At 39.3% G+C, this 24677-nt stretch overlaps 1 protein-coding gene across 1 annotated transcript in view; it reads left to right on the top strand.

Moving 5' to 3' along the window:
* Positions 1–24677, top strand: part of WIF1 (WNT inhibitory factor 1) — a 63550-nt gene that overhangs the window by 15971 nt on the left and 22902 nt on the right. The window contains exon 3 of the mRNA XM_008537639.2: positions 22376–22484. Coding sequence (XP_008535861.1) covers positions 22376–22484 — 109 coding nt within the window. The remainder of the gene's footprint in view (positions 1–22375; positions 22485–24677) is intronic.

The raw sequence follows: 24677 nt of genomic DNA, 5'->3' as shown, positions 1-24677 counted from the left end.
TGCCTCCTGCTGCTCGAGGCCCTGAACATACTGGAGAACACAATGTGTGATGGTTAATTTTTTTTTTTTTAAAGATTTTATTTTTTCCTTTTTCTCCCCAAAGCCCCCCAGTACATAGTTGTATATTCTTTGTTGTGGGTCCTTCTAGTTGTAGCATGTGGGACACCGCCTCAGCGTGGCTTGACGAGCAGTGCCATGTCCGTGCCCAGGATTCGAACCAACGAAACACTGGGCCGCCTGCAGCGGAGCGCACAGACTTAACCACTCGGCCACGGGGCCAGCCCCTGTGATGGTTAATTTTATGTGTCAACTTGACTGGGCCACAGGGTGCTCAGGCGTTTGGTCAAACATTATTCTAACTGTATCTGTGAGGGTGTTTTGGAGGACATTAGCATTTGAATCGGTGGACCGATATGGCCCTCTCCAATGTGAGTGGGCCTCATCCAATCAGTTGAAGGGCTGAACAGAACAAAAAGCCTGGCCCTCCCAGGAGTAAGAGGAAACTCCCCGTATCTGCCTTCAAACTGAAACACTGGCTCTTCTTGGGTCTTGAGCCTGCGTGCTTTCAGACTGGAACGTATGCCATCGGCTTGCTCATTCCTAGGCTGTTGGGCTCTGATTGGAGCTGCCCCACTAGCTCTCCTGGGCCCCCGGCTTGCTGACTGCAGATCTTGGAACGTATCAGCCTCCGTAGTCACATGAACCAATTCTTTATAATAAATCTGTCCATCTCTCTGTCTATCCATCCATCCATCCATCCATCCATCCATCCATCCTATTGGTTCCTTTTCTCTGGAGAGCTCTGATGAATACATTCATGAAACATGAATATGTTTCATGTTTTCTGTCTTAGCTGCCTAACAGTGGGAGAAATTTCTATTACAGGCAGGCAAACGGCAGCATGGGCCAAATCTTGATCAACTTCAATTCCTGGGGCCTCGGTTTCTTCAAGTACTGAAAGGAAATAATTAATTTACTGTTTACAGTGGCAGCATAAGGGAGCTGCATAAAGTGTACAAAGTACCTGACACATAGAAGACACTGAAAAAGTAGAGTCTTTTCTTCCCTTTGTGTAAATGAGCTTTTAGAGCTAAGTGGGAGCCATGAGGCCAAAGAAAGGTGGTCGCGGGATCCCAGGCTGGGGAGTATGCTGGCAGGATGCCCAGGTTCCACTGTAAGGGATGGCATCCCGCCCTCTGAACTAAGAGTGTCACACTGAGATGGCCTCCAGAGACCTGGCTTCCAGCCTAGCTCCCACACCATCTATCTGGGACCTGAGACAAGTATTTCATTTTCTTTCTCATCTGTAAAATAAGGGACTTCCTTTCACTTCTCAAATGTCTGTGATTTATTGTTAGTCATTATCATTTCTGCATTGTTGTTGGTTTTGTGATTGAATTCACATCACAGAAAGAAAAACAGCTTAGATAATAGGTTAATTGTGACAAAAAATAAAACAAACTTTGAGCAGAATTAACTTTTCAAAATACTGTTTGCCTGAATAATGCTAATAAAATCTACTAAAATCTATTTTAGTCAATTTTTCTCCGGGTTTCCTGTTAGCTTGGTTTCAGTCCACTCAATTTGACTAATAAATTAACTTTAGGTGTTAAACTCTGAAGCAAGCAGGCAGGACAGCCATATTACTAATATTTACTCTTTAAGACCTTCCCCCACGGGTAGCTTCTTTTTAAATAATCATAACGTTTATTCCTGGCTCGACTCTTTACAAAGAACTGAGAAATAAACTCTGAGATTTTGTCTCTCTGTTACAAATCGAGGTTTTTACATTGCGAATTGCCTTTGTAGTAATTATAACTTCCGAAACCCATTGCTCGCTTACAAACATATGCTGGACTTGATTAGAGTTTGCAGTACTTAATTTCCTGAGTATAACTATTTCTTTTTATGAATCCTTACAGAGTTTTATTTTAAGTTCATTACTTTTTTCCATCATAAACTAGTACAGCCTCTAAAAATTTTTGGAAAATACAGAAAAGAAGAAAGAAGAATGGGAGAGGGGAAGTCATACAGAGTTAACTCACTTAAGAAAATGTTCTTATTTTGGTGTTTTTCCATCCAGTGTTTTCCACTGAAGTAACAATTTGTGTCCTTTGTTGTTTTTTGTTTGCTTAAGGACAATAGGGCAGTTTCTCATGTTATTATGTATTCTAGAAGTGTGATTTTTTTAACAGCTGCACAATATTCTGTGGTTTATTTAAACATTATCCTATATTGATTATGTCTTTTGATTATTTTTCACTATTATAAGTAACACCAGGAAGAGCAACTTGATGCGTAAAACTTTTTCCAGATTAAGATTACTTCCTTAGGACTGAGTTCCAACAGGAGAATTTCTGAGTCAAAGTGTGCGATCCTTGCACAGGCTCTTGTATTGCTGAATGGCTTGTTATGGCTGCTCCATACTTCCAATGGGATTATGCAAGGATGCCCTTTTCAGTATTCTTTTGTGGCGTTTTTTTTTAAACCTCCAGATGAAGCTTTCCAAATGATGCTGGTGGCTGTGGATTTGTGCCTGCGTTTTTGTTAAAGTTCTGGCAAGTCTATCTCAGTGGGAGTTTCATACTGTAGGGGGCAGTGGGGAATCAGGAAGTGGCTTTCCTGCCTTTCCACACAAGGAGGCTAAGGTTCATCAAGGGAAAAGGCTCTGCAAGAGGATGCTTATTAATGGGGAATGCAGGACTCTTCAGCTAGGTGGCAATGATAAATTATACTTCTAGTCTACGAGTACAAAACTGTTGGGTGATTTCTCAAGAATAAAATAGGTAGTTCCTTTTTAACAGAGCAAGGAAACAATTTTCTACTAATTTTAAATGAACGAATAAACATTTATATGAGTTTCTCTGAATGTTTCATGTACATATATAGATATATTTATCCAGAAATATTTTGAAATAGCAGTGATTGGAACTTTTTTTCATATACGCTCTTTAAAATTTTTTAAATATATTAAGTAATTTATTCTCCCAACACTCAGTGGTGTCGTTTCCTCAACGTCCATAGGGGCAAGGCAGAGTGGGATTAGCAAGTCGATCAACTTGAAAGCTGAGAGAGTTACTGTCATCAGTGGCTAGGATGTAGCACTTTCTAAGAAGAATGGTGTATTTGCTACATTTATGAAAATAAGGGAACTCTGAGGAAATAAATATGCTTTTTTGGGTGTTCCACTAGAGGGGAAGACAAATTAACCTGCTGATCAGAGCTCCCAGAGCTGCACTTGCAACTGGAGGGGGAAAGGGTTAATAGAGGCGAGTCTAAGAAAAAGTACTCAGGCAGCCAAAGAGCTGGTTTCGCTTGAACCAGCAGTCTTGATATCTGAGTAAATACTCTGTATTTCGGCCTTTGAAGTGTCCGTTAACTCCTGCTGAATTTGCTCTCTGTGGAATAAAATGGTTCGGGGGGAAAAAAAGCCTGGTAGGTAGACACAAATTATTGTTTGTAAACTGCTGGCTTCTCTGCTGCAGAGCATCTTCTGCAGCCACTTCAAAGAAAGGAGCCCTCACGTGCTTCATTTGAGCAAAATCTCCCGTGGTGAACACGCAGCAAGCAGAAGGGAAGCGGGCAGGGCTGACGGAGGGAAATCGTTCTCAACCATTGCATTGATCGTACTAAGTAATCTTGTCAATTGGTTATCAAAATGTATTCATGCATTTTGAAAACATCAGAAATTAACAAAGGCAAAAGTGTGCATTCAGGGATCTCTGTGCACCGAATTTCCAGGTTTGCATGTGTCTGTGAGAAGGTTATTCAGTAGGTCTGAGATCACTAAGTGCACGGAACTAATATGCTGAGACGTTAACGTGAAGAGCTAACTCTACTGAGCCCAATTCTCTACCTAGTTATCTACGCAGAATGAACCACATTCTTCCCAAATGCTTGGGACTCTGTTAAACCTTGGAAGAATTTGTCAAGGGCTGCCTCCACTTAGGTTCATAAACTCTTAGAAGGGAAGGAATCTTAGTAGAGTTTTCAGATGAGAAAGCTGAGGACCAGAGACGATGACCAACTTTCGGAGGATCACAGAGGGAGTTAGCAACAGAGCTGGCAAAAGAGCACATATTGTCTGACAGCCAGAGCAGAGCCTTCCACTTTGTTTCAGTCTGAAACTTCAGGCTGTGAGAAAGTGCAACGTCACCACGTCACACTTCAATGGTCCCATAAAATGTGGAAAGAAAGAATCGCCTACAAGTTTTCTCCCAGAATGGAGTGTGAGGAAGTATGTTGATCTGTCTTTGTGTTACCCAGTCCAGTCCAGTCCACACACACACACACACACACACACACACTCTTCAATGTTCAGTTGTGAGGCAGTATCTCGGTTCCGACTGTGATACGTTTCACCCAGCACAGTGCCCAGGCCGCGGTGGGTCTTTGACAATGACAGTCCCCCAAATCTCAGGCTAATATCAGTGTTGGGCTTTTCCCTTTGATTTCGACGTCAGCATAATGGATGTGGTTGGGAGGGAGGCAATGCGGTATCACGGAAAGCATGCTGGGCCTGTCCTGATGAATGGATCTTCGAAATGTAACTTAACCTCTCCGGCCCTGAGCTTCCCCACATGAGCTCCTAGAACTTTTCCAGCTCTAAAGTGTCACGTTCCATCTTTTTATCTAAGAGGGGCCTTGTGAAGACTGACCTGTTTACAAAGCTCTCTGAGATCCCATATTGTGGAAATTCCAACAACATGAGAAGGAACTACAGACGTGGAGTTTTCAATGAGAGTTGAAAAGTGTTTAATAGTCAGATAGCATATATCTTTAAAAATAGCACCATTTTTACATGGCTTTGAAAAGTTGGCCTGACCCTGTGTTAATCTGTTTCTAAAAGCCTGTGTACACAGATGGGCCTTATCTTTTATCCACTCTCTGTGGAAGAAGAAAGACATTACGTTAGCACGGCGTGTAGTGACCGTTACATTCTGTTGTCCTTCTCTTAACTCATTTTAGAACATTGGCTCTTTCTGGGAGATGAGTTCTTTCCTCCAGAATCCACCAGTCCTGGAGTTACGACCCCTCTCCCGTTCCTTCTTCTTCTATTTAATAAACATGATTTTTTCCCCATGGCACTAGAACTCCTATTACTTTAATTTCCTCCAATAATATCACCCAAAGTGATATGGCACAATCAAAGAAAACGGAGGAAAAACACTAAAGACAGAAATACGTGAGATCATGCCACAGTGATTCTAAAAAGGCTGATGGAAAGAGTTCTGTGGAAATATTTATTCTCTAGGAGGGAGATAATTTAGAAATAAAGGTTATGGAAGGATTTGATTTTTTTAGAACAAAGTGACTTTGGAAGGATCAGGAAGCGTGATACAGAGTTGCATGAACACATGATAAAGTTTGGGAGTGGAAGAAGTAGATTTAAGAAGTAGACAGTGCATGGGTCCAGAGCAGGAGGAGTAGGGGGGATATCTTGACAGGGAGGCTGTCATGAATGCAGAAGACTTAAGGTCAACCATGGATTGGCAGAACCGGAAGGGAGCTCAGCTCTGACAGGAGCATGCAGGGCAGATCTTTACCTTCCGTGAGAACTCAGCCGTCATTTTGAAATTTGGAGTTTCGTCATTTTAGTGGCCCACACTTTATATCCATCCAGAATCTTCCTTGCTACAGTGAAATCTCATTTCTTTTTGTCGTAACTTTGGGGATTTGCAAACAACAGCCACGTGGCAAAAATTCGTTTACATCAAAGTAAGACTGGTTTTCCAGAACGATAATGTAAAAAAAGGAACCCGTCGAGAACTTTAGACAACAATGAACTGGGAAAAGTAACCAATCTGAATACTTAATTTTCAAAAACACTCCTTTGTAAGACTTTTAAATGGTTTCAATGAACTTTTCGATATGCTTTTCTGAATCCTTCTGATACATTCATATCATTTAAAATAGATACAAGTATTATATCTAATGCAGGACATGAGAGAAGAATTTTACTCACAATAAGTTTCATAATCAAGTTGACTTTTTCCATATAGCATAAAATTGCTATCGCATGTTCAGCTGGTGGTAAATGAGGCTTTTCCAGATCTGATTTGTCTAGTTTCAGTTGCCCCATTATGCTTCAGTGGTTGGCTTTTTGTCCTTGCAAATGTTATTCTAGTTTTAATGGTGTCGTGTTTTAATTGGTTAAGAGCATTTTGGATACTTGTGTCTTCCAGAGTATTAAAATCTACTTAATATAAGAAAGTCTACAGCTTTTGTGGACACTTTCACATTTTGTTTATAAAAGTCAGTAGTAAGAATATCTAATAAATTGGTTTCCACTATCAGTCTGAATGAAACACCACCCAGTGTGTACACCAGGCTGACTGGGTTTATGCTTTGGGTGTGGCTCTTAAATGGATTGTTCAGCCGCCCCACAGAACTGTGAAGGCTGACTGGCCGACTGCAGGAAGGAGCCGGTGGTGACTTTGAAATGGATGTCGACTCTCCACTGCTTCCTGTCCTCTCTTCTGAGGACGGACACGAGTTTAGTCACTGCTTCTTGTGACTCTGTGTTGAAGTCTAGGATCTTCTTCTGGGTGTTAAAAGAGCTTTGAGAACAGATACTGATGCTGACCAGTTGATAATTTCCAGAGCCATCCATTTTCTTTGCAAAAAGACCCCAAAAGACAAAAAAGGTGCATAAAGGAGACCCACTTCTCAGTGCCTTTTACTTTCCACACATTCACGCAAGTCATGATTCAGATCATATCGATCTTGCTGATTTTTGTACATCCAGTTTTCCCATGGGTCTATTTCTTTTCCTCTTTGTGTAGCCTGTTATCCTCTATCACAGCTGGGGACCAAAACCAGCTCACTGATATTTTCTTAAAAAAAAACAGTTAAACTGAAGATACTAAAAGCCTGATCCTTCTCTCCTTTGGTGTTACTGGTCTTCTTTGATCATCTCTTTTTGTGTGTATCCAAGACATTGGAAATCACTTTTGTAAAATAAAGTTGGACAATTGAAATAGATTGGTAGTTATGGTCTCTGCATTTAGGAATTGTAATCAAGTAGGGGAGATATGGGGCCAAATATCACGTTTTGCTGTAGATGAGTACAATGAATGCATTGTGAGTCAGTAAGTCAAATTTTAATTTGAAAGCTAGTAACACATTTACAAGTGAAGTTCTCTTTAGTGGCCATAGGGTCAGAAAGATTACTTCAGCAGGGCTATTTTGAACTAAGGAATCTGGAAGTATATAAATTTGCTGGAAATTAGCTTTGGCAACTTCCAAATATGTTCCAAAAGAAAAAAAAAATTCCATGATATCAGGTAACAAAAGTGAATAAGGTGACAGTGTAGGGGGGTGGGGGCAGTAATAGTTGTAGGGAGGGCCCAAGATGCAACAATAGCTTCTGTGATGGGTCACCTGTTTATTTATTATTTTGGCTTTATATTCTCATCTCTCTTTAAAGATCTGATGTTTAGTCCAAAAAGATGGAACTAATCTTTATTTGGATATCTTTTATTCTGTTGTTAAGTGTTTCTTCAATTCAGACTTCTTTGTCCTCTTAGATAGATCAGAAAACTCTGTTGGTCTGTTTGTTTGTTTGTTTGTTTTAACTGTTGTGGCCCTGGCTTGGGCACTTTTCTTCCCAAATCTTCTCTTGGGTGCTTACTTCTCTTCCTCCCAAAGTGAAGCCAGTTAAGGTACACTAAACACTTACATTTTAAATTTAGTAATAATGTAATTTAGCTTAACTAGAGAGAGAGAGAGAAAAGTAAATATAAATCATAGATAATGTGGATAATGACATAATGGCTTCCTAGCCAGGTCCCAGTCATTTGAGAACTTCACAGGAGAGCACGGCTTTGCTGAATGAATATATTTTCCACTTACGTTTTTAACGTTTTGTTGGAAAAGTCTTTTTTTCCCAGATGTATTTTTTTAAAGCACACAAGCCATGTAATTAAGTAAAAAGTTGCTGGCTTTGATTAAATTGCTTTTCACTAATAAGTGTCTATTGGATTTGGGAGAAATATGCTTTTAAGGTTACCAAAAATCCTGCCCATTTGGTACCCACGCCCTAGCTCAGGGGCCTGAAGAGTTCAAGGCTGACAGTAGCTGTGAAAAGTTTCATAGCCTTTTAAGAAAGTTCCACGGCTATGTTTGGGGAAGAGGTATATGTATTATGCAAGACTGCCAGCTGATGCAGAAATGGTAACATATGGAATTCATAAAGGTCCAATTACAGGACCGTCACTGTTTGCCATGGTTTTAACTTATGTAAGTTATTGATTATACTTTCATGAGATCATAATCAAAAGGTTATTCTTTGGTAATGGTGTGTTAGAAGAGCTTTATCCTGAACTTCAAAGCCGTCCTCTGAGCCCCAAGAACAAAGGCTTCGAAGTTTGAACTGCGGCCAGGATCAGTCTGTATGAGTTAACGATGTTCCAGACCATCCGGGAGCTGAATCGACCCATCCACGTGCGTGAACTTTCTCTCATCACATCGGATCAGCAGTCATCAGCAAAAGATGACAGTTGATTCAGCTTTAATGTGCCTTTTTTTTTTAATGAATCAGCTTGACTAACTCTGGTGTGTGCTCACATCTGTCCCATAACTGTTGATTTTAACTGTAAAGTGCTGTCATTCCCTGTGCTCTCGGAAGAGAGGGATTCTCATTAACTAGGTTTACATCTAGGAAGGGGAATTGCAAGTACTAAAGGATTTACGGGAAATCATGCTTAGAAATGAGAAAGCTAATATGTAATATGAAATAAGTAAAAAGTAATAAGGGAGAGTTCAGATTTGTCCTAATATTCTGGCATGTTTTAAGTGGGCAAAATAGAAAGACTGTGAGATTGGGCAACATTACAAATGGAAAATATGCCGCCCCCTCTTTGGCTCTTAAAATCCTTATATAAGGATCTAAGGGTTTAAAACTACTACATCAAATAGGAGCATGCCTTCGTGAATAATATGCACAGCAATCTGTACTCTTTCTCACAGCCGCCCCCCACCCCTCCATGTAGGCTGCTTTCTCCCTGGGCCTTTGGGTGAATCCCCAGGCAGATCCAGGAATTTCTCCAGTCAGCCAGAGATGATAAAATGTCCTCTGATTACATTAGTTCTAAGATTCTTCTCATTTCAGTAATTAAAATATCCACTCTTGTGTAGTAGATAAATTCTGATCTTTATTCATAGTTAAAACTCCTCCCTTAGCTGCAGGCTGGAAGGCCCCACGTTGACTCTTTTCACCGTCACCTCCCGCTCTTCCAGGGCTGCAAGGCTGGGTGCCAGTGGGGGCCTGGAGAAGAGAGAGACAAGAGATCTGAGCAGGGTGCTGATGTCACCTAGAGTGTTTAACTCTGGCGCCAGAGGATGTTTAGAGCTGAACTTGTCGTTCTGGGCTCTTTCCTGGGATCCTCCCCTGGGAACATTGGGAGGGTAGTGCTTCCCCTGTGGCTGGGTGCTCATCCCACTGTGCCCCGCCCACTCGCCTCCCTGCTGTTTCCTGACGGTTCCAGGTACCATTCCACCTGAGGGACTTGGTGCCACCTACGCCTTCTGCTGACGTGCTCTTCTGCCAGATATTTATTCAATCATTTACAAGTTTTTTAACACTTACGTTCACCTACTTCCATTGACATGGAAACTTTCCTGACAAAGACAACAATAGGTAGTATGTTAAAATGAAAGCGCTGTTTCGAGTCAGTCGAATTGATTGCCTGTGTTGTCCAGTACAGTGTTAGGCAAGGCACGAGCTACAGGAGACCTCTTAGTCCCTGTTGTTGAGAAACTCTAATAATAATGTGATCTGCTTGAACTTACTTAAGGAAAGAAGAGTATTTGCTTCCATTTAAATTAAATTCAATGTTTTATCCCTTACAACCAATTTCCTGTATTACTATTTGAATAGAAAGAAATCACATGTAGGTAAGATGTCATTGTGGTGAAATGATTCTGTGCTTATATTTCCAACAGCACGTTTGATTTTCCTAGATCTTGCCTTTTACCCTAGGGATCAATTTCAGCCAACAGCACTTACAGCACTGATCCTGGCAACGGTTTTAAAGTAAATGAATTCCAATTAATTAATAAAGAAACCTTTTCCAAATTGAAACATAAACAGAAGACTAAGTCATGATATTGAGCAGATCTTTCTTTATTCATTCTTTCTTTCACTCATCCAGTAAGTATGGACTGAGCAGTGTCAGTGTGCCAGGCGCTGCTCTAGCTGCAGGCATGTGGCAGAGAACACAAGCTAAAGTGCTGCCCTCACGGAGCTTATTTCCCACGTGGTGAGGACGAGGAGACACATCATTTCTTAAATGTTTAATTGGACATATATCAAGTGATGATAAGTGCTCTGTGGAAAAATAAAGCAGAAAACAAGAATGTGCATCATGGGGCTTGCTATTTCAGAGAGGATGGACAGGCAAGGCCGCTTGGATGAGATGACATTTTACTAGAGATGAGAATAAAATTGAAGGAGCAAGTTGTGTGGCTGTCTAGGGGAAGAGCACCCCAGCAGAAGGCACGGTTAGTGCCGAGTCCCTCAGGTGGGAGCGTACCTGGCACATTAAGGAAAAAGTAGGGAAGCCAGTGTGGCTGGACCAGAGTGGGTGGGGAACCATGAGTATGAGCATCCAGCCCAGGTGCGTTATTCTCTGTGAATTGAAGCTTATTCATTCAATGCAGATGCCAATATGGAGCTTTTTTTTCTTTTTTAAAAAGTTTTTTATTACGGAAATTTTCAAACATATATAAATACAGACAGAATACGAAAATGAACACCCATTTATCCATCACACAGATTCAACTCACCGCCAGTCTTGTTTCATCTATATTCCCCACCCGCTTCCTCCCTCCCATAGCATTTTGAAATAGTCTCACAGATCAGATTATTTTATCTACAGATACTTTAGTGTGTATCTATAAAACATAAGAACTTTTAAAAAACCCTCAAAACTATTAAAAATAATTTACTAATATAATCAAGTATCCAGTTAGTGTTCCAATTTCCAGCTATCTCTCATAAATGTCATACATTTTGAACGGTTTGTTTGTTTGAATGAGGATCCAAATAAGGCCCACATGTTGTGAATGGTTGATAAGCCTTTAGGTCTCTTTCAACCTATAGGTTTCCCTTCCATCTCTCTTTTTGTTATTCCTTCAAATTTGTGTTGGGGAGACTGGTTTTGGGCCTATAGGGTTGCCCACAGCCTGGATTTTCCTGATAACATCTATGTGGTATAGTTTTACTTGTTCTTCTAGCCTCTACATTTCCTGTAAACTTATAGTTCAATAAAACGTTTCTAATTTATCTTAAAGCTAAAGAAATAAAGTAATTGCGATTTTGCCTGTATATGCTAAATTGAACTGTAAACCCACATCTGCAATAAACAGAAGAAGAAAAGATTTTCTTAGACGATTTTCCCAGCCCTTATTTTCCTTTTGATCTCTTCTCCCTGTACGCACGGCACATGGCTGAGGGCTCAGGGCTGTGGGGACCCCCTTGATCACACTCCTCCAGCCCCAACACCCAGAAATTCCCAGGCTGCTCCTTTCTTCCTATGGGTTCTACCATTGTCTAGAAACTTCTGCTAGCACACCCCACTAATAAGGGACTTGTGTATTGATCCTGTTAACAATGGCTACCATTTGTTGAATGCTTACTATCTGCCAATATTTGCTACCTACTTTACATACATTATTTATTTTAATCTTTGCAACAAAGTAGGTGCGGGCCTCCCTTCAATTCCTCACCTGCCGAAGTCCTGTCAGAGCTTATGCACCTGACCTTTTCTCTGTAGGAAATGCTGCCCCCTCTTTCACCTGTTTAACTTCCACTCATTAAGCAGATCTGTTCTGTCATTCTTTCTCAGGCAAGCCTTTCCTGAACTCTAATCTAAGTTGATTTACATTTTCTCAAAGCACTGCCTACTTCTCCTATGAAGCACTTTATCACAGTCTTAATTTTTTAATTATTTGGTTTATGATCAACTTTCTTTCAGCCTGCAAGCTCAATAAGGGCAAATACTAGGTCTGTTTTCACTCATCCTTGGCATCAAAGGCACACATAATGCCTAATGCCTGACACACTCAATACATATGTGTTGAATGAATAAGATGCTAAGACTTTGCCCAAAGCGAACTAATAAGTAGTGGAATTAGAATTCAAGCTAACTTGGTCTGACTGTAGCCCAGATTTCACCCAAAATCCCTGAGCCTGTGGGTGTTGTTATCTGGACTGTTGGCTACCTCCGTGGGGAGGCAGCACAGGGCCAGCTTGGTCTCCTTGTGCATGGCCCCAGTGTCTCCGCCTTCCTGCTGACTCATGGTTGGGATCCAGTGTCTACCTCTCTCAGTCAAGGCTTCGCAGGCATACTTGGGCTTCTGTTTTATTTAAAGTCAGAAATTTCCTGACTTGGACTGGACACGGTAAGACGTGATTTACCTATTTTTTTTAGGATATGACTAATTTCACTTAAAGCTTGTTTTCTTTTTTTATAAATAGTTTTTGACACACAAAAAATATGTTAGTCACTGGCGATTCAAATAAGAATAGACAAAGTCCCTGCCATAGAGGAGAGTTTAATGGGAAAGACAGGTGAATACATTGTTAGTATAAGTACAATAGTCAAGATAAAGGAGAGTACAGGAAAGAAGCCTCTGGAGGAGAACAGTTTTACCAAAGAGGTGACATTTCTCCTGAACCTGGACAGACAAGTCAAAATTTTCTTGGTGGACAAGGGCAGGGAGTGAACATTCCCAGCATAAAGTAAGGGGCAGGGTTCATGAAAGAGCTTGGTGGTTCAATGACTCAAACCTTGGTATGGCTGGATCAAAGACTTGTGAGAGAAGACGTGAGAAAAGAGGCTGGTGGGCAGAGCCGGATCCAAAGCTATAGCTAAACTTTTCCTTGTGATTAGAAATCGTTAAGGGTTTAAGTGGGGGCAGTCCTGTGGTCCAGCTGGCGTTTAGCAAGAAAAGCTGGACGGTAAGGTAGACTGGAGGGGATAAATCTGGAGGTCATGAGTTAATAGGGAGATAGGTAAGGGGACAATTACAGGAGCATGGGTGAAAAATGTGTGAAGTTTGGTAGTGAAGGGAAGGAAAAGAAGCAAATAAATTTGAGAAATCAGTGAAGTTTGTGGAGGCAGTTAGTGAAAAAGTTGGTCTATAAAGACTGCCAAGTATATATCTTGGGTGGTCAGGTATATAGTGCTTGCTATCTAAAGCAATAATAAGTTTGGGACAATAATAAGTTTGGTTCAAACATGTTAAGTTCAAGGGGAGATGTCTGGTAGACAGCTGTCAATATGAGTCTAGAACTCAGAAGAAGGGTGAAAACTGGAGATAAAAAATTTGAGGTTGCTGAAATATAGGTGTAAATTAAAGTCATGGAAACAGATAGATACCCCAAGAAGAGAACAGAAGCAAGAAGAACAGACCAGAAGTTGTTTCCTAGAAATATCAACATTTAAGGCAGTCGTTCTTAACATTTTTTTGAGTGATGCACTCCTTTAAGAATGTGATGATAGCAAGGATCTGCTCTCCCCAGAAAAATAGTCATATATGTCGGTGTCGCGATCCAATGTACACACCAGGATAGATGCGGAGAGGGCTGATGGCCACTCTGAGTTTATTATAACCAGCGTTTCAATATATACACAGCTTACATCTGTTAAACATACACAAAGTGTTCTGGACAAAGTAATTAGAGGATGCCAAGAATTCTTAGTGATTTCTCAAGGAGCCCTCCCTCGGTCTCTGTTTTGATATTATCATGTTTTTGCTGTGCTCGTATATTCTTATCTTGGAGCATGCAAGGCCTCCTAGGCAACGGCCCCTCCTGCTCCAGATATCCTGTCTCCATCTGTGCCCTGGGCGGCTGTGCCTGGCTTAGGTTGCCTCCCTCTGGAGATCTTACCCATCTTTGGCTAACCGGCCTTCTCACCTCCAGGTCACAGTTTGTTGGCAAGCCTTTTCCAGTGATTATTAACCCTTCCTGCATCAGGGGTGGTTACAATATACATATGAACATAAAAGCTCTGGTGCATGGGCCCACATTCAGAATTCTTTGTAAGGTGCAGTTATAGAGAGAGAAGCATGTGAAGGTCGTTAGAGAAAGATTGATCAGAGAAGGAGAAGGAAAACTCAAAGAGACTGTTGCTGTATAGAGATCAAAAAAGAAGAGAAAGAGAAGTTGATTATAATACAAAATTTCAGAGAATACAGGAGAGACTAAGATGGAAAAGTGCTCAATGGATTTAACAACTTGGATGTCATCAGTGACATTTAATGAAAACATTTTAATAATAATGGGGCAAAAGCCATATAGTAGTGAGTTGAAGACTGATGGGCAGGAAAACTGAGACCATTTTTGAGTCTGGACTCCTCTGGAAGCAATGCAATGAGGGGAAGGAAGAAAGCCTGGTAGAGACAGGGTTGGGCTTTTAACCTGTTCATCACATTAGTATCCATGAGGAAAGTTGACATAATTGAAGGAGCCAGTCTCAGAGGATATGGGAAGGAAGAAAGACTGAATGTGGATATGGCCTCTTTATAGGTGGATGGAGGAAAAGTTGAGAGAATTCATATCTAGCAATCTCTGTTTTCTTTGTGAGTAGGATATGGCCATCAACTGAATGAAGATAGCAGGAATGGGGCAGAGGACTTTGGGGAAGTGATGGAATGGTTGTGTGTAGGAGAAGGAAGAGACTAGAGACATTTAAAAGAATTGCTTAGGGGTCCTAGGGGGCAACTGAAGTTGGCCACATAGATTTAGCTGGTCCTCTGATTATGGATTTTCATCATCAGTGTTCCCCAGAAAATTGCTTCAATTCTGCCTCAGTTTCTCTTTTTCTTAAAGAGGATGAATGGTGCACGTCTGAGTAACAATTTTAAAATAGTAAATATCTAGAGGAGCTTAGAAGATTAAAAAGGTTAACTGTGCTATATTTTCTTGGCAATGGCTTTCTCTGAAGTATAAAAAAAAATTATAGTGATGACTATTATTTGAATCTTCTGCTTGTAAGACTAGTTCCCTAAATTTTGGACTTTGTAAATCTGTAACTATGGAATTATAGACTTTTTTTTCTGTTTAGCTCTTAAATAGAAGAACTGGTCATGGGAGTATGTCTTGTAACATAGTATTCTGACACATGAAATTGCAATTATATGAACAAAGAAATCAAATTAAGGCGTATCTTATAACCTTTACCAAAACAGTTTAATGCATTTTTTCAAAACATAAAGTTAAGGGAAAAAGTCTGGGTTTTTTCTGGTTTTTATCAAAGAAGTAAGTTAATACTGTCCATGTGGATTCAATAAAAAATGTATTAAAGAATCTCAGAAAACTACCTGAAGCTAAAACTAAGAAAAATGTGATCTAATGTTAAATATTCTGAAAGCCATCACTGAGAATATCTCCCGACATTTCTAAGTCAGTTAAAATTTTTCAAACACTTTTTATCAATAGAATGAAATAAATACACCACCCTTAGAGAGAACTATACATTATAATGAACTCTGAAAGAAATGGGACATTAATTTTGCCCTTTTTGAGATATTTATATGTGCTACCCAAATTCATTTGTACATCTTATAAATGTCATTCTGTCCTAAAAAATGTGATGTGCTGAAATACACCACATGTGAATTGCATGGAGAGAACAGGGGATGAGATGCTGATGAAGAATAAATGAGCTGCATGAGTGTAAGGGTAATTACTCATAACAATTCGATAATTAATATTAATAATAATTCAATAATGTTAATAATAATTTAATAGTAATTAAATTATCGTTAAAGAAGTAGCTCTTAACACAATTCTCTCCACCTCCACATAAATGAATACCCAATGACTGCTTCTAAAGCTTTAAGAAAAGAAATATTCAGATATAAATCTTGAGATGAGAAGAAAAGAATAAAATATTTCCTTTCCTTTTTCAGAACTGGCTCTCCCTCTCCCATCTCCTTGAAAACCCCTGCACCTACACTGCTGGTTTATTGGCCCTTCCGCATTCTCCAATAATTATTCTGCCTTAGCAACTAAGGGAAACTTGTAGCTGTGCCCCCAAGTTCTTCCACACTGTTTCTTTTCCATACCTCTTGTTTCGACTATCCCTAGACCCCAGAGTGCCAGCCACATCACTTGTAATGAAGTTTTCTTTCCTGGGTCCTTTAACTTACCCCACCCAATATTACCCAATACTGTCCTTCTTCCTAGCGTCCAATTTTTAGGGTAGCATTGACCTGTGACTTTGCAAATGCTTGAATTAGGGCAGGCTTACTGTGAAGAGGAGGTAGTCGTCCCAGAAGCCCTGGAATAAAGGAGAATGAAGCTTCAGAAGCCCCACTGCTGCCTACGTTGCCCTTTTGATGAAAATTTTGGCAATCTGGTGAAAGCAGTGTGGTGAATAGGGCTGTATTTTGTTGAGAGCCCACTTTGTCTTTAAACTGATACCCTTTTTTTCAGTCTTTAGAAGAACTGAAAAAAACCCTTTTCCATTACCCAATGCTTTGCCTTTCTACTTCCTTGCTACTCCTCTCTTAAAAAATTAAAGTTAAAAAACCCCCGCTTTTGGTTTTTATCTAATACAAAATAGCAATTTTCCTCTCTATTGCATTGCTCCCCCTCATTAGGAATCTTAAGAGACAGTGACTAGCCAATGGTTTGTCAGATAGCCAGTCTGTTTCTGGTTTACATGACCGATGGTGGTTCCAAACCCTAGGAGGAAAAAACGGAAAATGTCTTAGATATTTCAGAGTCATGTGAAGCCAAACCGTGTGATCTCCGGCCAGTTTCAGTTTACAAAACTCTCCTGATCCTGGATGTGTTTACTTGAATTTTCAGTTTTAATATTACCATTATATTCCAATAACTTCACTCCCTCAACCCAGCCCACTGAGTGTGTGGTCTAGGCTAGTGTGTGTAAAAGGGATTACTAAGTCAGAAGAGCTGGGCTGATGGAGATCCTCTCTTTCAACAATGTGCATTCCAATGCCAGTTGAAGCCAGGAGCAGTGAAATAATTCAATAACTACTCTGCATGAGAAGGTGCTTTTCCTTCTTGCTTTTGAAACAAGTTCTTCTTAGAGCCAGTTTCAAAAGAAGGCAGTGAAAAAAGTCATTGTTGATATTGCAGATATGCCATAGTGACATTGCAACTGCCTATTGTAATTTACAGAAAGCAAAATTTATTTAAATTTACAATTTTACAAAATTTATAAACTTTTAAATTTATATAAATTACATGTAATTACAATTATACGTCTGTAACTTATAGAAGAGACCCAAATATGAACCAGAAGAGCATTGGACAAAGTTGTATTTCGGAACTGGACCTTGTCTACGCATCTGCTTACGTTCTTTCTGGGAGCTTCGTTGCCAAGATTTTGTCCCAAAACAAGCGTAAAATAGTTACCAACTACACACAGATTGGCTGGATATCAAATGTCAATGTTCATTGAATTGCTCTGTTTTTTGAAAATGTTCTCTATTCTCTGTGTATGCTATGGTGACTGGCCACACAGCAAAATGAAAGAATCTTTTGACCCATAAAAGTAATTTAGCAATTGCCAAAACAGAAAAGCTGCTGCCTGTCAGTAGAATCAGAGGTTAGGGCCATTTCACCACAACAATGTGCTCTGGAATGCACTACGCTGATGCATCTGGATGCTTCTCAGTAGGTCATTCATTCATTCAGCAAATATTTGTTAAATACCTTGCTTGTGCACAATGCTGAGTGAATCTTCAATAAAGTGTTGGAAAAAAAATATAATGCCATCCTTACCCACAAAGAATCCAAAATGTGTATGAGAATACATGATGTACACAGGTGAAAAGTTTCCTAATAATACATGGAGGTATATGTTTAAGGGTTTAAATCCTACTGCAGGTCAGTATAGGAATAGACATGGCTATGGTATGTTCAGAGCAGGCCGGTTGAGCTCCAGAAGAGGATCCCTATTGGGGAAGAGTAAGAAATCAAGGAAATTTGGAGGCACACTGTGGAGGACACTTAACAGGCTAAAGGCCTTATCCTTGAGATAAGGGGAGACAGGAAAGGATTGTGACATGGCAAAAGTGATGTTTTAATAGATATATTGGTTTAATTATGGCAGGAATTTTAAAGAAGAAGGCAAGAAGACTATGTCAGAAAATGTTAAAATAACGCCAATAGGAGAGAATGAAGGTTGGGTTAGGGTGGAAACGGTGGGGATGAAAGGAAGGAACAGAATCAAAAGAGACTGTAAAAGGAGAAGGATAGGATTTTGGTGTCTGGCTATTGTGAGATGAGGTAGAGGCAAGAAACAACGACTCAGGTTCAGTACGTTTGTTACTGGAAAAATGACAATACTGTTGGCAGATATAAAGAAATCCGGTGGAGAAGCTGGTTTGGGAAGATAAGGAATTTGGTTCCACGCACACAAGCATGGCCATGAGGCAGTGTGAGTGGTTCACGTTGAGCATCATTGCCCAAAAGGAAGTAGTTCAATCTGCAAAGGTGCATGAGTTTTCACAGAACGTAAAGAGAGATGAGCTGAGGCCTGAGTCTTAACGATTTTCTATGATCATGAGCTGTGAGGAGGTGAGGTAATGAGGAAATGTAGGGAAATCAAGACATGGGAAAAGAATCAACAGAATACCACGGAATCCAAGGATAACAAGTTCTGAGTTTGAAGGATGAAATTTTGCAGAGAGGTGACAAGAAAGAATGCTGAGGAAGAATGTCAGTTCTTGCAATTTTGGGTGTCGACATTCAGGTGTCAGATTATTTTAAGCGTTTGGCTTGCTTATTTGTTTTGTTTGAGACTTTAACACTGAACTATTTTCTTGGTTATTTTAGTAGGTTTCTTCTTCTCTTCACATACAGTGTTGGAGATATTTTATGTCCCTTTAGTAATTCTCGTACTCAGTGCCTGGCTATCTGAACACACTTGTACACTATAATAATAGTAGATTGTTATGAGTATTAAATGAACAGCAGTTGAGTATAGAAAACACTCAACAACAATGATTTGTAAATTTTTAAACCTTAAGGCATCTGTATGTTTTGTATCTGTAAACCACCTGAAATTTTCTTTGGGACAAACATGATAGTGTTATTGTTTTAGTGTTCTCCCATAAGCACGTAGGTCAGCATCGAGATACATGAAGTTAAAAGAGGTTTGAGAGCCATGGTTTTATGAAGAACCTTTGATTCTGAACTCAGAGGCTCCTATAATTATTGTGCTTATTAGATTAAGAACACACCATAAACCCAGAACTTCAAAGGTAGAAAAGAAATGGTTTTGCTCCATTCCTCCCAGTGGTTAATGCAATTCTCTGCTTCCTTTCTCTATGTCTACCCAAAAAAGACTGCTGGAATGAAGCCCTCATGAGTTGTTTCATTTTGTTGTTTAAATGATGTCTTCATCTCTAAATGATGTGTTCATCTCTTCTGAGGGGAACAACCCTAATATTCAGCCAAGTCACTTGGAAGCAAGTTAAATGGCCCCAGCACTCCTCTCTTGATAATATTTGGGTGTCTTTTATACTGCTCCATGAAAAGAAAATTTACTGCATGGCAAACCAGGCCAGCAAGATTTTTCAGCAACTTAATTTAGAAGTGAATTATTCTCCTGAATAGACTCATTCTTTGTTTGAATACAAGGCAGTCTTTTCACGTGTTTCCCAAATACGCACCCTACTTACTTCTACCTGAGCTTCCATTGGTGTCATTTAATGAAACAAAATGTACTTTTCCTAATGCAGGTTTCATGCTCTCCAATATGCCACCTCCCTGTTACAGCTCGTCCTCTGAGTTCCTTTTATCGAAGTAATAAATCTACGATTTGTGAAGCTTGTTCCCAAACTTTAAAGCTAGCTCTCTGTTCTCTTTGGCATTGAATTTAGGTTTTATTTGCTCCCAAATAAGTTTTTCCAGTGGAATGGTTTGGGACTAAGGATATTTATTATCTTATAAATAAAGTAAAAACAGAAAGTCCTGTCTAGAAGTTAGAATATGACATTGTAAATCTATCACTTATTTCATCAGCCATTTTCTATGACTTTGAGGAAAATATTTTAGCCCTTAGGTTAAATGAGTAATATATGTCATCTCTACCTCATGGTGATGATAATTTATTTGTAGAAATATTTTTGTGGTATTGGTGGTTTGGGTAGATCTCTTTATAATAACAAAGTGAAACTTGAAAAGAAGTCAGGGTCAAGATCAGAGACAAGGAGTTGGTCAGTTTCTAACAGGTTTTCAAGTTGGAATTTTTAAGAAGGCAATGAAAACAATACATGGACAAACTTCTTTTTAAAAAATATACCAAGTAGGAAGGAAATTATGTATTTCAGAGATTACAGCATCATTCTTGTTTTCAAAAAGAAAGACGAACAAATGAAAAAAGGTTTTCTCTGGCAACTCCCTTTTGCTAGTAAAATCCAAGCAAGAAACGGTTTGGACCAGTACCTGCCCTGTGATACAGTCTTGAATTGCAGTAGAAAACCGTGATGTTTACTGATTCTCAAGGAAATCAAAGAGATACCTTAAAACCTCTACTGTGAATTTGTTATTGATAAGATCATTTTGGCTGTCCAGAGAAGTCCTTAAACCCAGCAGAATCATGTTGAGCAGTCATGCCAACGCAAATGATAAACTCTGATATTAAATATAATGAAGTCCATGTTTCCTGACCTACTTTATGGAGCCATACTCAAAAAATCTTCCTCAGCAAAAAAAAAAGCAAAATATTTTGAAGGAGACATTCAGAAGCTACTTTAATACTGAATGTTGTTTTCCTGAAGCATGAGAAGACATGCAAGAGATTTAAATCAAATTGTTACATGAGCACTGCCACATTACAAAAAAGTGCAAGAAGGATATTCCACCTATGAGTAGAGAGTTAGTTGTTGGTTTTCCTGCAAGGACAGAAATAGTGTTCTCTTTGTCAAAGGCATTCATTCCAAGTTGAATGACCCTTCCTGATGACACTCCTTTCATCAGACATCTTACAGTCCTCTGCCTTCCCTTGGACAAGGTAGCAATTGACTGACTTATGACCCCTTATCCTCAAGGCTCTCCTAGTGAATGAATTTAATAAAATTAATTCACGAACTCTGCTACCCACCTAGGGAACCCTTCACAGTGGTTTTCTGGAACCACGCCACAACTCAAAGAAGGGACTTTCATCAATAAAGGTGCTCCTTTTGGTCTAGTGACGCCAGGAAGTGTTTCTTAACTCATGGCAAGTGTAGACGATGTCCCTACAGCAGCTGAGATCGTCCCTTTGCATTATCATCCTCATAGGAAGTCCTTGATGCCTGATACATTGATCCCATGACTTAACGCAGAAAGTTGGTGAATGTCCACCATGTAAATCTTAATGTCTTCCACGTTGGAAAATAAATTTTATACTGTATATAAGAAAGGCCATATTATTTTTTAAACCTCTTTCTAGCCCATGTTTATGTAATTAATATAGTTAATCAACCCATCCAAATCCTGAATTTCTCTACAGATAATGCAGAATCACTCAACTTGCCTAACTATCATTTTGGCATCTGCACTATTAATTGATTGTTCTTTATTCCTAAGCAAGAACACGTTGTTTCCTTCACAGTCCCTTTTAATAACCCAGTTGGGGATCAGTTAAGCATCAAAGCTCTGCAGAGAGATTATGCGTCACCACTTTCAGTATTTCATTGCTGTTCAAGGAGGAGGAATCATTTTCTCAACTAGACTTAGTGGGAAAATGAAAATGTTTACAATGTAAGGTTTTATGGCTTGTTGTCATATTGTGCTAGTGGTTTTTGCATTTTTAGGCTTTTCTCCCTATAATTAAATTGAGACCCTAAATATAAACCTTTCAAAGCGAATGAGACTGAGAAATGAATGTTAACAGCAAGATCATTAAATTTTGGACTTTATCTTCTTTTGCCAGTAGATTGCTGCTTTAATTATCTCTTTTTTATTAGAGCATTCCAAATTCTGATCAAAAGATTCATTTCAGATTTGAAAAGAATTAAGGAATGACCCAAGAAGCTGAGATGGATTTTCTAAGGGCTAGTTGATCATTGTCTTGACATCGCTTGTTTCCTTAAGAGCATTTTTCTCAATCCTTTTAAGAGACAGCAACTAAATAGTATCGTTTAAGCTAAAGAGCTTCCTTGTAGATATTTTGGATGCTTGTTACTAACGTTTTTTTAAGGATCACTTCTTTCTAGAGAGCCTAATTCTAGAGTTCTAAAACCCAGAAGGGTGAGTTACGCCTCACGTCGTATTTTAGATGACGCATGCTCCAGAGTTCCTGCAGTGAAAAATGTCACCCCCATCAGAGGGATGATGAGCTGAGCACTGCCTTCTCCCTCACGGTGGTCACCGCGGTCCTGATTGTCAATCCTTTTGTTGTAGGCAGAATACTTCTATGAATTCCTGTCTTTGCGCTCCCTGGATAAAGGCATCATGGCAGACCCAACCGTCAATGTCCCTCTGCTGGGAACCGTGCCTCACAAGGCATCAGGTGGGTGGTCTTCGCCTCAGAGAAAGGTTTACACTGAAAATGGAATGGTGGTAGAAATAATATTTAAGAGCCAGATGTTAGCCATCAGAGGGATTATGGCATGTTTTTCTGAAGAGGTCTGCTTATTTTAAGGCAGCTCAGTTGTTATATCCCTGTATCTTTGGGGCAAAAGATTAGGAAGGGAGTGAAGAAATGGCAGTTTTATAATTTCCTAAAAACTCTGGATAACTCCAGTTCAGAAATGGTTTCAGATTTAAACAAGAAAGGAAGAAAATAAGCAGATGAGATATATCTGGCTATTAAGGGTGGATTAATGTAGTGCACACAAATGTGGCAAAGATAAAAAGGCAAATGGGATAAGTCAAGAAAAACTTCCCCCGGATGAGCATTGTATTAAATAAGAATGTAGAGAAGAGAAGAGACATGGAAAAGTGGGAGAAAGGAGTTCAGACTTTCAGAGCTAATCATCCTTCTTGCTAAGAGAATAATAGTATTGTATGTGATATTTGTTTAGAACTTTTCATCTTACAAAGTGCCCATTCATGCATTATCTAGTTTGAGTTATGGGAGGGAGTCAAGGCCAGCATTACAGCTCCATTTTACAAATTAGAAAATTCAGACTTATGGAGTTTACCTTTCCCACAGTCATATATTACTCGTAAGCAGTAGAGCTGAGACTCAACCCAGGTTTTATGACTTTTAGAAAAATCCAGAGATCACTTTATGTTAACATGTTCAAATATTTCCTTCTAGTCCATGAATCTATATCTTTACATAATGGTGGTGACATTATATGTTTGGTTTTGCTTCATGATATTTTTGCTCTTAACATTTTAGCATAAACATTTTCCGATGTCATTATAGATTTTTCCAAAAGTTGTTTTTAATGCCCTTATAATATTCCATTTTATGAACATCCCATAATTTATTTACTCATGCCCTTGTTGTGTGTTACATAGATTGTCTTGAGGGTTTGCATACTAGAAATATGACAGTAAACATCCTTTTTAAAGGATCCTGCTTGTCTTCCTCACCGTGACCACCAATGCAGGGCCCACAATGGAGCAGGCACTCAGAAAATACTGAACTGGATTAATGTGTATGTCAAACTTGTGGAGCTTATCTCAGTAATTTGTTAAAATATATTCTTAGAAGTAGAATTATTGTGTCAAAGGATATGAACTATGAACTTTTAAAAAGGCTCTTAGAACAAATTGCCAAAATGCCAGGTTACTCTCCACAAAGGCTGTGCCCGTTTGTTCCCTGGCTAGCAGTGTGGGGGGCGCCCGGCTTACTGGTCCCTCCTCAGCATAGGTTATTAATCGTGTTATCTGCTTTGCTGCCTTAAAAAGTGAAAAGTGCTTTCTCACTGTTCTTTTCATATGATTTATTTTATTCCTATTGAGATAAGAAATATTGTCTTATGTCAGACAATGTAAAATGTCTGTATACCATGCTCATTTTTACATTGAAGTAATCACATTCTTTTATTGATTTTCAAAGCTCACTATATATTAAATATTTACCTCATAGCAATTTTTTAATTAAATAATTTTTGGGGGGTATGCAGAGGCTTTAAAATTCTCTGTGGTCAAAGCTATCTTTTCCTTTGTGTTTTTTTCCCATTACTTTTATGCTTGGAAATTAATTCCTATACTAGAGACCCATTAAGTGATAACTTACACACGCTTCTAGTATTTTATAAAAACTTATTTTAGCAATAGTGTGAGTTGGGCTCTAACCTGAATTATTTTTCTGAGTCGTCAAGTTTTCCTATCTGAGACACTGAGTTGATTCAAGACTTCCTCTTTATTTCACGTGAAGTTCTTCTTCACACAGGCTTTGTTTTAGAGTTTGCTGTTTGTACTCATACTGTAATATTTGTAGTTTTATAATACTTTAAAATAACTGATAACATAACCCTGTCTCTTGTTTAAAAAAAAAAAACAAAACTAATCTTATTCTTCTACAGGAACATTAGAATAATTTTGTCAGATGTCACCTGAAACTCTCATTAGGAGCTAATTTAAATCTGTGAAAGAACCAGGAAGTCAGGCACCTGTACAAAGTCCATTTTCGGGTTGTGGTTATTTACTACTTCCAGTGGCTCTGCACTGCCACATCCCAGCACTGTCAGAGTTGGGAACTAACTAAGCACGGAGTTTTTCTAATTTCGTGGCATGAAGGCCAGTG

This window comes from Equus przewalskii, chromosome 5, assembly GCF_037783145.1.
Source record: "Equus przewalskii isolate Varuska chromosome 5, EquPr2, whole genome shotgun sequence".
NCBI classification, from domain to species: domain Eukaryota; kingdom Metazoa; phylum Chordata; class Mammalia; order Perissodactyla; family Equidae; genus Equus; species Equus przewalskii.
Note: the sequence above shows the minus strand (reverse complement) of the source record. Positions and strands in the feature narration are given on the sequence as shown.